The sequence below is a fragment of the Puma concolor genome, chromosome A1 (assembly GCF_028749965.1).
Source record: "Puma concolor isolate L17-30 chromosome A1, mPumCon1.1.hap2, whole genome shotgun sequence".
Taxonomy (NCBI): Eukaryota; Metazoa; Chordata; class Mammalia; order Carnivora; family Felidae; genus Puma; species Puma concolor.
This window is the reverse complement of record NC_141667.1, coordinates 28,117,851-28,133,557: the sequence shown is the minus strand read 5'-3', so window position 1 is coordinate 28,133,557 and position 15,707 is coordinate 28,117,851. Positions and strand designations below refer to the sequence as shown.

The following is a 15,707-nucleotide window of genomic DNA, read 5'->3' as shown; positions in this document are numbered from 1 at the left end:
GCATGAGGTTTCCTGCAGGTCAGGTCACCTGGTTTTTATCATTCCCTGTTATCCCTGTATCAGTGTGGGTTGTTTTTGTTTTTGTTTTTTTACCAACTAGACAGAGAAGGTAGAGTTCATAACTTACGCTTCTTTTTTTCTGTATTTTACGGCACTTGTAATAATAGAGCCCGGGATACCTAGAAGGTCTCAGCAATAACGGGCTAATTTACTGCTTTATTAATAATAAGCAAAATATCAGGAAACCGCTTATCTATGCACTTACATTCTTCTTCCTGAACTCTTGCCAACACTTCCCCACTAGGTGACAAGCACCTTGTTGTTCTGTGCCTGCCCTTTGCTCACCCGCTGAAGCGCTAGGCTCCTTAGGCTCGTCCCCAGGTCTGCTGGCACTAGGGTCCCACCTCCGGCCCATGCTCTAGCCCACCATACGGCAGCCTTCACATGGTGCCCTGCAAAGGCTCTGTGCTCTCTCGTGTCGACTCCTGAATCCCATTCCATCAATCGCCTCTTTTTTAAAACCTTCAAATGCTCTCACTAAAGGGCTTTTTCCTCACTGTACAATCTTCCTCTTCTAAAATCATCTTCACATGACTTTTTTGGCTCGGCCAGTTACTCTCCACTTTTCTCTTGTTCCTTTCAGTATGCAGGGCCCAGGCCCCCACGCAGTCCCTTCGTGCCTGGGATCTGGCTTTTGCTCCAACCACTCTGCTGGCACTTTTCTCCTCAGGCCCCCAAAGACCTCCTACTAAATAAATCCAGTCACAGTTTCTCAGACACTCTTAGCTGCTTGGCTTCTCCTCTTGGCCCCTAGGACACTGCACCAACCCAGTTCTCCTTTCTAAACCTTCTCTAATTGCTTCCTTGCTAATAACTCTTGCTGATAACTAATAACTTGCTAATAACTCTTTGCTCTAAGGGTCTGTCTTTCAGTGTCTTCCTTTTCTTCTCTTTCCCTCTTGGAAGTCTGAGCAATTCCTAGCACTTCCACCTTGGCCTCCAAGCTTACAACTTTCCACGTCCCCTTCCCAGGTCTGCCCTCAAACACTCCTCCATGCTTGCGACTCTCCTCCTGTCCTCCCAAGTTCTAGTCCCAAATTTCCAGCACCAGGTAAACATGTGCTAGTGGATTTCTAAAAAAAATTTTTTCAATGTTTATTTATTTTTGAAAGAGAGAGAGAGACAGAACGTGAGTGTGGGAGGGGCAGAGAGAGAGAGGGAGACACAGAATCTGAAGCAGGCTCCGGGCTCTGAGCTGTCAGCACAGAGCCTGATGCGGGGCTCAAACTCACAGACCACGAGATCATGACCTGAGCCGAAGTCAGCCGCCCAACTAACTGAGCCACCAAGGTGCCCCAAAAACGTGCTAGTGGATTTCTCTACTGCAATTCAGAATCACCAAAACCTGGATACACCACTCCTCTCCCCAGTGCACTCCTGTCCCTGACCTACTTCCCTCTGTAAGTGGCACCTGCTGGGGCTGGACCTTCATGGTCATCTTTGGGCCTCAATTCTCCTCAACCCCTAATTGAACATCACATCCTGCCAATTCTTCCTTCACAGCCTTTTTTTTAAAGGCTATATTTGAGGGAGCACCTGGGTGGCTCAGTTGGTTAAGTACCCGACTCTTGGTTTCAGCTCAGGTCACAGTCTCACGGTTCATGAGTTCGAGCCCCATATCAGGCTCCGCACTGACAGCATGGAGCCTGCTTGAGATTCTCTCTCTCTCCCTCTCTCTCTGCTCCTCTCTCTCTCAAAATAAATAAATAAACTTAAAAAAAAAAGCTTAACGGTTATATTTGAATAGATAATACATTTCCACAGTTCAAAAGTTAAAATTGTATGAGAAGGTCAATGTTGAGGGGCCTCACTTCTAATCTTCCCTTTCACTGCAATCCCCCACTAGGTAATTTGTTTTTGCTTCTGTCTTGTGTATCCTTCAGTGTTTATGTAAATATAAACACAGATTCTCTCTCTCCCCTTCTTTTTTTCTCACAAAATGAGGCATATGTTGCACATTCTCTTTTGCCTAACGATGCATCCAGGAGCTTTTTTCCTAGTAGTATATGGCACTTCCTCATGCCCTTTTTAAAGCTGCATTTAACCTGCCGTGGGTATTAGTCCTCTAGTGGTGAGGGCACTGTTTTTTTCCAATCTTTTACGACAATAAATAGTGCTGCCAAGCATGATCTTATCCATATGTTATAAGTATGTATTCAAGAAAAAGTCCCAAGAAGATAAAAGATAAATGCATCTGTCCTTCAGAGACTCTTAAATCCTTACCTTCTCATCATCCCACTTGTCACTTCACTAGCACATTATTACTACATACACCTAGATGACTGGATAGCTTACCTTCTGGCATCATTGCTAGATTAACCTTTCTAAAAGCACACTTTGCTTCATTCATCTCCTTGCTGGAAAAATCTCCAGGAGTCCTCCTTGCCTACCAAACAAATCACAAATTCCTTAGCCTATATATAAAACCCACCACAGTCTGCAAACACACCCTCTTTTCCAGGTTCACCCCAACAGCCTGCTCACTGCTTTCAAAGATACACATTGTGCTGTCCCTCCAGCCTCCGTTCTTCACCAGAAGGCCACCCCTTCCTTCTGCCCAAGCTCTGCACATTCTTTAAGGGTCTTCCTGAATGACCCCTGCCCTCTGAGTCTACCACTTACCACCTCAGTCAGAAATGATTCCACCCAACTTCCCCAAAGCCCTGTATTTAAATCACTTACATGGCATTTGACTTCTGGTGCCTTCTGTCATAACTATGTCTGTATGTAGTTCACCTTCCACACGAGGTGGTAAGTTCTTTGGGGCAAAGACTGTGCCTTCTCTACCTTAAATTTCCCAACATGCTCTTCATGGTATTTCAAATATGTAAGTCTCTCAGTAAATACTCACTGGAAGACTGTTTATTGAGAGAAGTCGGCCCTTGGGCTTGACACCCCCCCCCCCCAAAACCAATTCTGGAAGAGGCTCACAGGGAAATGAGGCAAGAAGGTCTGAAGGCTGTAAAACACACATGTGCAGTGAAGCATGAACACTCACAGATGCATACATCCCACCTACACAGAAGGCTGGCTCATAAATTCCACCCATTTTACAGCAGCTGAGGATTAATGACAACAAAACTAAGTGGAGCTCAGCAAGACTTCATCCCTCTTGAAGGTTTGTGATTTCTCAAAGCTTTGGTTGGTTTATTCCGTGGACCGCAGGCTTTAAAAAGAGTTAAAGTAAAGAGACTGGGTAAATATTATAACTGAAATAGGAGGTTTTTCTCAAGAAAAGGTCACGATCATAATCTATTCTGGAAAAATTCTAGGCTAGGTTTCAGAAAGTCTGGGTTCAAGGCTGGGCACTGTTAAACTGCATAGGCACTTGGTCTAATCAGGAAGTTGCTTTTCCCATCAAGGAAAAATCAACAAAACCTTCCTTTACGGGAAAACTTTTTTTCCTCCCTCCAACATACTACCCCAAATGTGGTTCACCATTCGTGTGACAGGAAGAACTGTAAATCGAGGAAAAAAGGATGGTGTTCTCACCATCTTTTGTGATAGGACTGACTCACCTATCTTGACTCAGCCTGGAACCTAACTGGAAAAGTAAAACTCAGAGTCCGTTTGTGACCGTTCATGGAATGGGTTGATTTCAGAAGATGACGACCAACTTCCTTCCACAGACCTACCACCATAACCTCTCCCAACAAAGGGAGGGAACTGTGGCCTGGCCCACGTTCAGACAAATGTCCCCTTCAAACACTCGTGGGGCTTCCCCTCCAGTTCGAGCCGCCATCACTTCAAGTCTCAGGTTCAGCAAGTCTCCTAGACAGTCTCACTGAGTCTGGGCTCTCCCAGGGCCCAAGAGTGTCCCTGTCGGTGCCAAAGCAAATGCCAGTGATCTGCCACCTGCCAGCCAAATCCATGGGTCTCTCTTCAGCCCACATGTCATCTGACCTCCCTCTGCCACCTGACACTGCACTTCTTTTTGAAACCCTTTCTCCGACACGGCCCCTCCTGACTCTTCTATTTCCTTTGCCGACTCTGCTTCCGCGGACCTTCCCGATGCTCTCATCCTCCTATCTTCTCTCCTCTGCCTTCTTTCCCTCTCTTTCTACATCCTTTTGCTGATCAAGCTCATCCGCTCTTATGGCCTCAACTTGCTCCTGTGTGCTAACCCTCCCAAGCCGACATCTTTCCTGAGCCCGAGCTCCACTCCTCAGCTGCCTACTGACCATCCCACCATGATGTTCCCTGAGTACCTCACGCTGGCTGAGATCCAGCCTGTCTGAAACCAGACTCGGCATCCTCTTCCTCCTTCCCCTATACGCCTGCTCTTCCCCTCTAGTTCTCCATTTCAGCTAACCGTCCAGGTCATGCCCTGTGCAACCTCAGCTCTTCCCTCAGCTTCTCGCTCCAAGTAGAATTGCCCACTAAACACCACCACTTCTGAGTCATTTCTTCTGCATTCCAACTGCTGTGGCCAGTGCCTTCATTGACTCCTGTCTGGGCAGGATAGAGGCCTAACTGATCTGCACCTCTACTTTTTCTATCAATCCAACCCATCCTCCAGAGTCTCTAACAGAAGCTTGATTATGTCACCACCTCAGTCAGAAACTTTTTTTAAAATTTATTATTATGTTTATTTATTCTGAAAGAGAGAGAGAGAGAGAGAGAGAGGGAGAGAGAGAGGGAGAGAGAGAGGGAGTGGGGGAGGGGCAGAGAGAGAGGGAGACACAGAATCCAAAGCAAGGCTCCAGGCTCTGAGGTGTCAGCACAGAGCCCGACGCGGGGCTCGAACCCATGAGGGTGAGATCATGACCTGAGTGGAAGTCGGATGCTCAACCCACTGAGCCACCCAGGGGCCCCTCCCTCAGAAACTTTTAATAATTCCCTAAAGTCCTTGATACATGGGGCCAACTTAACTTTCCAGTCCTATTACCAGACATGACCTGTCTGTCCTAAGGTGTCTCCTGCTCTACCCTAACTTCTTGGTCCAAGGGGAAACTACAGTGTTCCGTGAAAGTAGTTTCATAGAGAATAAAACACCCTTTCACTCCATCTCCTCAGATCAACACATACGGAGGCCCAACTCTGTGTTCTCTACCACTCCTCTCGAAATCTACTTGGAAAACTTGTACTCCTCTGTCAAAGACAGGACAAATGTCACCTTCTTTCTGCAGCCTTCCCTGATTTCCCTCTCCAGTGGCAGAAGCACTCACCTGCCTCATTTGTTTCTCCAGAACTTTGTTCCCGCCTCTATTATAACTTGTTCCTGCCTATTATAAGATCTCTGTATGCTTATAGAATACCAGTATTCATTTATGTATCCCTGGTGCCTACCACAGTGCCACCAGACTTAGAACAGGAATTCTCTAAGTGTTGAAGTGGCACAAAACTAAAATGTGACTGTTATCATGAAGGCAACACGTTTATGAGGATGAAATAGAGAAATTCCAAATGAAGAACAGTGTAGCTCTAGAAGAAAATTGCCTTTTGCTGAAGACCTTCCTGGCGTCTCTTAAATCTCACAGAGAAGTGGCTGCCGTTCTGCCAGTAAGTGAGGACCCCCTCCTGTCTTTAGCCACGCCGGCCTTCTCTCAGAACACAACAGATGTGTTCTAAGGCCTAAAGGAGCCTGTGACCTCACTGGCCCCAGTGTCAACCACTCATGGGCTTGCCACATCAGTAGTCAATGAATCTAAAGTTTCATGTAAAACATGAGCTCAAAAGGGCCCAAGGAGCCCTAAGAAGGAACACACGTTCTGAGTTTAACAGAATTTATGATAGTGGTTAATAAATTGGATTCCATTTCAACTTTTCCAAAAGCTCTGATTTTTGATATCCAGGCTCATTATGGCCCAGGCATATTGCTTCCCTTCCCCTGGAGCGCTCAAATCTCTCAAGACCTTAAGTCACTCACTTACGTAAGCTATGCCCCACCTGAAGACTCAGGTCCAAGGGGTACGTGAAAAAGCCCCGGGCCAGAGGCTCAGTTCTACCCAGTGGTAACATCTGCTGATCCACACTGTACACCAGGCACTGTACATGAGACCAGTCCCTGCTCTCATGGAGCTTCTGTTTCAGGGACAGAGGCATTTTTAAACAAAGCACATGTGAGTTTGTACAAAGAGATCCATGGTAGAGATGTCCCTGCAGGAGGACGTGGCTGGCCAAGGGGCACAGAGCCCTGAGCTGACTGTGTCCTCAGTTCCAGAGATGTGTTTTGGCCTCAGTCCGTCTGAACAAATATTTCCTGAGCCTCTACTGCAAAATTCCTGCCCTTGTGGATCTTACACTTAGGTTTCAGTTTTAGCAAATGCATTCCTATCCTGTTCCTCTGTACAGAATACCTTCCAGAAGCTTCATTTCTCTAGGATGAGGACTGTCTTTTCCTCAGCAGATCTTCCAGGAACTTGAGGGCTGTCCATGGAATTCAGGTCCTGTTACTGTGTCTGCCACCCTGATGTTGAGCGTACATAATCGCCTGTCCTTCCCCCGTGGACCTGTGGCTGGAACCCGTGATATTGTCCTCTGCCCCCTGTGCCTCAGTGCCCTCATCTGTAAACTACGGATGATGATAAGCGTATTTCCCTCCAAGGGATATTAGGAGGACTAAATGAGACTAGCTTGGCACATGCTAAGTACTCAGTAAATTAACTATCATCATTATCATCATTATTTCTAAGATCCCTGACACACTGCCTCATCCACGGACTTTCCCACCTCCTGAGGAGGTGTGAGTTGGGGGCAGGAAGGACTCTCCCCCAGTCATCCCCACCCCCACCACGGCTGTGGGTTGGCTTAGTTTGGCTCTCACGAGCTGGCCCACCCAGACCCAGCTGGGGAAACCAAGTACCTCTCAGTGTCAGGTAGCCATAAGCCAGGCTGGCCAGAGCCTGTGCACATTTCCAGTGTTCTTCCCCAAAAATAATCCGAGAAAGGATGACACAGCGAATCAGCTCCTTGTTTGCTTGGATATTCTGCAGACAGCAAATCAGTCAGTATGTTTTTTTGGAAAGAAGGGACAGCTCCAGCCCACTCTCTTCTCATGGGAATGTAGGACTGAATTCACCTGTTGTCTTTGTCTCTTCTCCTCCCTTCCCGTCCCACACCCACTCCAACAGGGCCTGCTGACTGTCCCTTATTCCTAAGTCCTTAAACCAAGCTCTTCTCCTCATTTCTGCCATGAGTACCTGGCTCAAGCCACCCTCACCTTTTACCTGGCTGACCATGACAGCCACCCCTGCTTCCACTCCTGTCCCCCTTCCCCCAGTCTGCTTTTCACATCACAGCCAGAGTGACTTCCTTTAGCCTTTTATTGTGAAAAACGTCAGCCATATACAAAAATAGCATGGAGAATGGCTCACTTCGCTTCATGAGGTATCTACTCATGGTCAGTCTTGTTTCATATCCATCCTTCTTATCCACCCACCCTATTATTTTGAAGAAAATCAGTATTAAATCATTTCATATCTCATAAGTATCTCCAAAAGACACAGACTTAGACACATAACCAGAAAATCACTCTCACCAAAACATTAACAGTAATTCTGTAATGTTAAATATCTATAATCTCATAAATCTAATAATTACCTCATAAATCTAGTATTTTTTTGATAATTTGCCTGTCTGCACATAGAGATCAGTCTCCTGAGTCTCATTCCTCTGTAGGTTCCATTTCCACCTCTAGTTCTTTTTACTGAAAATTATATGTTGAAGAAATTGGGTCATTTGGATGATAGTGTTTCCCAAACATGTAAATTCTGTTTTCCAAACATGTAAACTTTTTGAATGCATTCTTATGGTGTCATTCAACATGTCCCTCCATTCCCTGTCTTGTCTTTATATTGGTAGCTGGATTTAGAAGTTGGGTTTGCTTGGGCATCTGGGTGGCTCAGCTGGTTGAGCGTATGACTTTGGCTCAGGCCATGATCTCGAAGTCTGGTTTGTGGGTTCGAGCCCCACATTGGGCTCTGTGCTGACAGCTCAAAGCCTGGAGCCTGCTTCAGATTCTGTGTCCCTTGCTCCCTGCCCCTCCCCTACTCATGCTCTGTGTCTCCCTCTCTCTCAAAAATAAACATTAAAAAAATTTTAAAAAAAAGTTGGGTTTACTTTAGCTTTATTATTTTTTTTAAGCAAAACTATTTCATAGTTCTCATACATTTTTCCATCAGAAGACACCTATGTTTGGTTGGCTTTTTTTCTGATTATTGGCACAACTACACGGATTCACTCATAAAATGTTATAAAACGCCAATATCCAATTCTATCAGTGTTTCTTCATGTGTTAGCTGGATTAATTCTACAGACAACCCTCCCCTCATCTCCTGTTTGGTTACCCAATAATACAGTTTATAATAGAAGGACAGATACACAACTTATTCTTTCCCTTTATTTGCTAGCTTTCAAAGTAATGAGTTCAGTCACTAGCATCCTCCACTGGTGACCAAATAGTTTGTTACTATTATTATTATAAGCATGGATTTGAAAACCTATCTGATGCTCCTGAACATGGCAAACTAATTTCTAACTTGGCTTTTGCACATACTGTTTCCCGCTTGGCACGCTCGAATACGTAATCACTTTCTCATTTCATTTTCATTTTGTTCACTTCAGAGAGGCCTTTCTTGACATCTTATCTAAAAACAGCCTCTCACCCCCGTCACTTACTATCCCATTACTTCTTTTATTCTTTTCTTCATGGCACTTACCTCTCTCTGATATTGCACTAATGGTTATTTTTTTGTCTATTAATTGTCTCCCCAAATAGAAGCTCCTTGAGAACAGAAGCTTATTCCTCATGTTCACTACCGTATGCCCAGTTCAGAGGAGATGCTCATTCAACATGCGCTGAATGAGTCATCTCTTTATCAGCCAGGAGAAGGGGATGGGGTGGAAAGAGCCCCTGCTGCTTGTAGAACTCACAGGCAGAGCTCCCCAAGAAATCACAGAACTGCATTTTGGAGTCACAGATTTCAGTGACTTTACAAAGACAGCTATCAAATGGCTGCACTGACTGACAAAACCAAGCCTGTATCTCCCGGTGAGGTGAAAGCAGCACTTCAAAGACTCAAAGCTTGGCGTTTCAGCTCTGGTTCTAGTGTCTACTGACCGTGGTGCTCTGGGCAAGACCACCCTGGGTTCCAGCTGCCGCCTCATCCCTGTGTCCCTCCTCACCTGCCGCCTCACCTGCCCCTGGCTCACACGTACGTACACATGCAGAGAGGGTGACAGCACAGGCCCCTTCGTGCTTTAAAAACACCCATTCCGTCAGAAGTTTTGAGAGTTCTCCATGGGCTCACCACAGAATTTATTAAGTTTCATTTTGAGGAGGAAGCAGAATACCATGAAAAGTCACTGGAACGGGAGTACAAAGCCCCCTCGCATGCTGTCCGGGCTCTGGACATTCTGCATTCATCCATCCTCAAACTCCCTGCCCTGGCAAAACGGAGATAACCAACGTGGGCTCTAGAGGTCTGCGCCTACTGCCATCCCTCCTGCCCTTCGGGCCTGTGAGCGCTGGGTGGGGCTCGTTTAACTCCTAAATCTAAATCTTTGTCATTATCTAAACTGGCCACAGAGTTATGAAGCCTTAAAAACCCATACTTGGACTCTGGCAGATGGTACTTGTCTGTCTCTAAAAGTGAAGGTTCTGGCCTGGGTCTGTGAGACACTAATGGGTACAGGCCAAGGCGGCCGTCCTCTGCAAGTCCTCTGAACAATTTACAAAGGTGGGGTAAATGTATAGGTAGATCCAACGAGGGGTATCAGCCTCTATCAACTGCCTGTGAGGTGTCTCTCAGCCTTTCCTAAAGCCATCTACAGACCTTTCTCCATACATGATTTTAAGCTCATTTTTTTCCTTGGCCAGGAAGTCACTGCATGAATTCCTCTGCTGATAAATCATGCCCTGGGAGCAGACGGGTGCCCGCATTCTAATAGTGAAGGTCACTGTCATCCTGTCTCAGGTTCCTGCATTTTGAACACTCTCATTAAGCGAGGTCCTAGTTACAAGTCTTTGCCTTGTTCTTAGAAATGCATACCTGGACCTCGACCTCTGCTGCTACCTCCTGTTTCTGGTGCTTTCATTTGCTTATGAGTCCAATGAAACCGCTGGCATCTTACTTATATCCTTGCTGCTTCTGAGCCTGGACCTCAGCCCGGCTACTCTTGTTCTCAGCCTCCTGCCTCACTAGCCTGGCCTTTCCTGTCACCCAAGAGATACCATTCTGAAACCTTTCAGGAGAGACTTTTTGAAAAGTTTTTTACTGAAAGGTCATCCATCAAACATCAACACAAAGAATAAAGCATTAATTTTTAGTCTAAAGCCAGGAGCACAGCTATTCCATAAAAGAATGCACAGTGAGCCCTGTGTGGAGCCTGAGGGCAGGCTGGCTACCCAACTATGCTCTGCTTTCGTTTCTTCCACCTATAAAGAAATACAACTTCCTCTACTTTGAGTGCTTCAATCTCCAGTTAAGGCAGAGATTCTGTAATCATGGACATATTTTTAAAGGGAAACTAAAACCTAGTGAGCTTTTTTGGTTTTACCATTTTTTTCTTCATCAGCTGAGCTATTTTCTTCTGGGATTGGGCCAATTTGTCTTCAGGAAGAGACATGCAGCCTACGGCCATCTCCTCCGTGGCCTTAGTGTCTTCTTCACTCTCTCCAGACCCGCTAGATGAATACAGTTCATCTCTTTGCTGGTATGCTGGCTTCTTGGCTTGCTGTGACCTGTAGATACCAGCGAGGGGCATGGATTCAGATCTGACCTCTGCATATCTCAAACAAGGTAAAATTGAAGGACACAGCCCTCCCAGCCGGGGGCTAGGGATATGCTAACATAAACTTGAAGGAATAAAGTCTGGTGATAAGCTCTTGTCACCCTTGAAGCCCAGAATCAGGATGGCAATGTGTTGATTCAAATAAAACAGATTTGGCAAACCACCCACCTACAGCAGAGTCCCAGCTCTGCTACTTACTAACCACATGACCCTAAGCAAGTTATCACGTAATTTGCTTCTTTGTAAAATGAGGTCAATCCAATGAGATTATTGGATTAAATCAGATAATACTCATGAATCACTTAGCATAGTGCCTGCTATTTAGTAAGTACTATTTTAGCATTAGCTATAATCATTTTATTAGCTCCCTGATTTGGTTTCTTCACCTACAAAATGAAGGTGGTGAATTGGAAGATTTCAAAGATCTTTTATATTCTAAAATTCTGATTCAGGGGCGCCTGGGTGGCGCAGTCGGTTGAGCGTCCGACTTCAGCCAGGTCACGATCTCACGGTCTGTGAGTTTGAGCCCCGCATCGGGCTCTGGGCTGATGGCTCAGAGCCTGGAGCCTGTTTCCGATTCTGTGTCTCCCTCTCTCTCTGCCCCTCCCCCATTCATGCTCTGTCTCTCTCTGTCCCAAAAATAAAATAAACGTTGAAAAAAAAAAAAAAATTAAAAAAAAAAAATAAAATTCTGATTCAAACCAGGAAAGAAAACGGATATAATGAATTAATGGGAAGGGAATTAACAGTTTGTGGCTAGACTTCACGTGTCCTCTTCCATATTTCTTAAAAGTAGTGGCCGACTAACTAAAGCAAGATGTGGCCCCACCAAGGAGAGGGCAGGGAACTCCACACAGTCAAGAGCACATTCAGAAGCAAAATGGAACTCTCAGTTGTGTTACAGATAAATGTATTAAAAAGAGCTGAGTGGGTTGAAAATCTCCCCCTCTCCACTCACCTCTCTCTCTCTCTCCTACCCTCCTTCTCCCCTCTCCTTTCTCACTTGCTCAATGTAGATCTCTGACTTCAAAGCTGAACATAATTATGAACGGGTGATTGGAAACGGTAAAGATAAAAGTCAAGAGTTAATCTTATACACACCAAAGACATAACCATGTCCTAACATGGCCAGAAAAATCAAAGTGATCCAGAACAAATGGAATTCTAAAATCTCAAGTGCAACAACAGAATGTTCAATTAATTATAAACAAGTCCCCCAAAAGAATCACTTTTGTATTCACAATAGCTTTTAAAAATTCAACCCCTATATAGTTTTAAGAATAAAATTTATCTTCCTTTTCCACTGATAAGTAATGAATGTTCACTGTAAAAAAAAAAAAAAAGGAAAACACAGAAAGAAAAACAAATGTCAAGTGTAATCTTTCACATTAGGTTTGAAAAATGAGATGTTAATATCCATCCAGACTTCCTGTTCTAAATAACCTACCCAGAGGTATATGAGCAAACCAGGTCAAGTGGATAGGAGAGCAACATTTCTTCAGGCAAGAAACAGAAGTGTGCTTTCAGAAGACACACAAACTCAATGGAAAAGCCAGAGAACATGGCTGATGTAATGTGATCAGAAGGTAGGTGCTACATTTCCCTCCTCTCTGCCTAGTGAATTCCATACTCCTCCTTCAAGACCCAACTCAGGCGTCACCTCTGCTGGAGTCTTGCACTGGAGTAGTAAGCAGAAGGGCTTGCAAAAATTTCCTCCAAATTTCTACTATACTGCAAATCACATTATAGTCTCATTTTCAAAATTTGTTTTGTTTCTGAGTCTTCACTTTCTAGCAAATAAACTCCACCAGAGCCAGGGCTAAATCTCATTTGTTTCTGAAACCCTGATACCTGGCTTACAGTAACAACAAATAATGAATGGCTTGTTAAAGGATGAACAAATGAATGAAAAGAGAAACGGTAGTCTTTAGGATACTTGCAAAATACTGAAGATAGAGGGAATCTGTGGCAAGAGATCGTGAGTCAAGAAAAATAGAAGAAAATTTAGTCCCTCAGTAGAAGATTTTGCTTAGGCTGCATACTTCACAGATCTGGAGCAGAAGTTCAATATATCAGGGTCACCAAAGAGATTGTCAATTATGGATCTTAAAAATTATAAGCCCTAAATATTTTATTTTATTTTATTTATTTTTATTAATTTTTTTTAACGTTTATTCATTTTGGAGAGACAGACCAAGTGTGAGTGGGGGAGGGGCAGAGAGAGAGAGAGAGAGACAGAATCTGAAGCAGCTCCAGCCTCTGAGCTGTCAGCACAGAGCCCAATGTGGGGCTCGAGCTCAGGAACCATGAGATCATGACCTGAGCCGGAGTCGGATGCTTAACCAACTGAGCCACCCAGGTGACCCACGCCCTAAATATTTGAAGTTCACCCTTCAATGAAATTAAGCCGAGACCAAAGGCAGTAAGCTTGAACAGCAGGGACCTCAAAGGAAGGAGAAACATCGAGGTCTTGACAAATGAGAATGCAAAACCTTAAACTGGCTTTGGATTAAACATCTTGTCATGAAAGATAAGACGACTGGAGAATACTGGCCAGTCAGATACCTTGAAAGATAAAATAAAAGTCAATAAATAAGAAGAGGCAGGTTGGATGAAAGGTCTGCCTTGCCAGGTTTGTAACTTATTCTATATGTTGCCATAATAAATATGAATTCTGACTAGTAATAATAAATGTGAATTATCTGATTCCTTCCAAGATACTCTACTATGAACTCTATATCTTAATTTCAATTTTTATATTAAATAAAAAAATTACATAAACCTTAACCTCAAGATATTTCATGAGGAGGGACAGAATTACTAAGCTATTAACCACTTGTCACATGTGGCTATTAAGCATATGAAATGTGGCTAGCCTGAACTGAGATGTGCTATAAGTGTAAAATACACACTGAATTTCAAAGACTTAGTTTGAAGAAAACATATAAAATATTTCATTAGTTATTTTATAAAATACTTCGGATACATTAAGATAAACATCCTATTAAACTTCAATTTACCTATTTCTTTTTTGTTTTTTAGTACGGCTACTGGAAAATTTTAAATTATCTATGTGGCTGGCATTTATGACTTGCATTATATTTCTATTTGATAGCATTGGCATACAGCAATGGTTCTCAACCAAGGGTGACATTTCCCCTAGGGGAGATTTGGCAACCTCTGGAGGTATTTCAGCTTTTCACTACTGGGACGGTGCTACTGGCATCTAGTGGGTGGAGACCAGGAATGCTGCTAAACATCCTACAGTGTACAGGTCAGGCCCCCACAACAAAGAGTTATCCACCCCAAAATGTCAGCAATGCCAAGGTTGGGAACTCTTGGTACAAAGGAATGGTTCAAGAATTGACTCTGGAGTCAGACCGCTTAGTTTAAATCACTAGCTCCGTGTTGGGCAAATTACCGAACCTGTTTTTGATTCATACTCCTTAGCTATAAAATTATAATAGTATAATAGCACCACCCTTACAGGGACGTTGGGAGTTAGATGAGTTAATATACAGAAGCACTTAGAACAGTGCCTGGCACATAGTATTTGCTCAATAAGTATTAGCTATTATGATGTGAAAGTTTAATTTACTTATTGTCTATTTCACAACACAATTTTAATTTGCTCATTAACTCTGTTATATTGAATTCTCCATGACTTTATCAATCTTGTTACAATTATAATTAACCTATCTGGGGCGCCTGGGTGGCTCGGTCGGTTGAGCGTCCGACTTCAGCTCAGGTCATGATCTCACGGTCTGTGAGTTCGAGCCCCGCGTCAGGCTCTGTGCTGACAGCTCAGAGCCTGGAGCCTGTTTCGGATTCTGTGTCTCCCTCTCTCTCTGCCCCTCCCCTGCTCATGCTGTGTCTCTCTCTGTCTCAAAAATAAATAAACGTTAAAAAAAAAAAATAATTAAAAAAAAAATTAACCTATCTGTAAAAAATAGGTTAGGAAAAAATTATTTTCCTTCTTGCACAGGTTGCACAAATACAAATGGATCTTAGAGCAGAATCGTAATTAAAACACATCACAGAACTTCAACCTTCTCTTCTATATAACAGGCGCTCAAAGCTCCTCACCCCAGGTTTGCCTGAAGTGGGAGATCCCTGTGTTCCAGGCCAGTGACTGAGTGTGATGTCAAGGTTCTGAGCTACTTACAAGTGGAAGCAGAAGTCCCAGTCCGTGTCATTGCTGACGGTTGGAATGCGGATGGGGCTGGCTTGCATCATCTTCCTACCAAAAATCACAGGTGAGGTCGGCTTTGGGGAAAAAAAGCTATCCTATTTTCCCTTTGTTGGATGCTGTTAACATCAAACTGAAACTGCCTAAATATATAACCCATCTGAAATGCAAAAATAGACTATACACACTCATGCATAGAGACACCTGGAAAGCAGAAATTAAAGACATTTGTCAAATTAAAGCTCTGAATTAAAGTTCTTTCCTCTACATTTTTTTTTTTTTTTTACATTTATTTATTTTTGAGAGACAGAGCACAAGTGGGGGAAGGGCAGAGATAGAAGGAGACACAGAATCCGAAGCAGACTCCAGGCTGTCAGCACAGAGCCTGACGCGGGGCTTGAACTCACAAACTGTGAGATAACCTGAGCCGATGTGGGACGCTTAACCGACTGAGCCACCCAGGCACCCCAAAAGTTCTTTCCTCTAATTCCTACTCCATAGTACCTCCAAAATCCCTGACTTTTTCTTGCCCCCTTAAAGCCAGTGCATTTACAGTTCCTGAATCATCAAAACTATGTTCTGCTCAAGTCTGATATTGGTTTTGCAAGATGGATGCAAGCAAAGGAGCGGCTTTCAGTATTAAATGAGATATAGCCAGTTTATCGGTTAATTCTTCTTGTCCCTAGGGCATTCCCACTATTTAATAGGAAGTCCCAGTTAAGGA

General features: G+C 43.9%; 1 protein-coding gene across 4 annotated transcripts in view; it reads right to left on the bottom strand.

Moving 5' to 3' along the window:
- TTC23L (tetratricopeptide repeat domain 23 like) overlaps window positions 1-15,707 on the bottom strand; it is a 58,572-nt gene that overhangs the window by 41,427 nt on the left and 1,438 nt on the right. For 2 of the 4 annotated variants that reach the window (XM_025923760.2, XM_086676814.1), the window contains exons 2-4: window positions 14,960-15,030; window positions 10,561-10,744; window positions 6,866-6,989 (exon numbers count right to left, since the gene is read on the bottom strand). In XM_025923760.2, coding sequence (XP_025779545.2) covers window positions 6,866-6,989; window positions 10,561-10,744; window positions 14,960-15,030 — 379 coding nt within the window. Of the gene's footprint in view, window positions 1-6,865; window positions 6,990-10,560; window positions 10,745-14,959; window positions 15,035-15,707 lie in introns of all 4 variants that reach the window. The other 2 variants (XM_086676820.1, XM_086676825.1) reach the window with 1 other exon arrangement.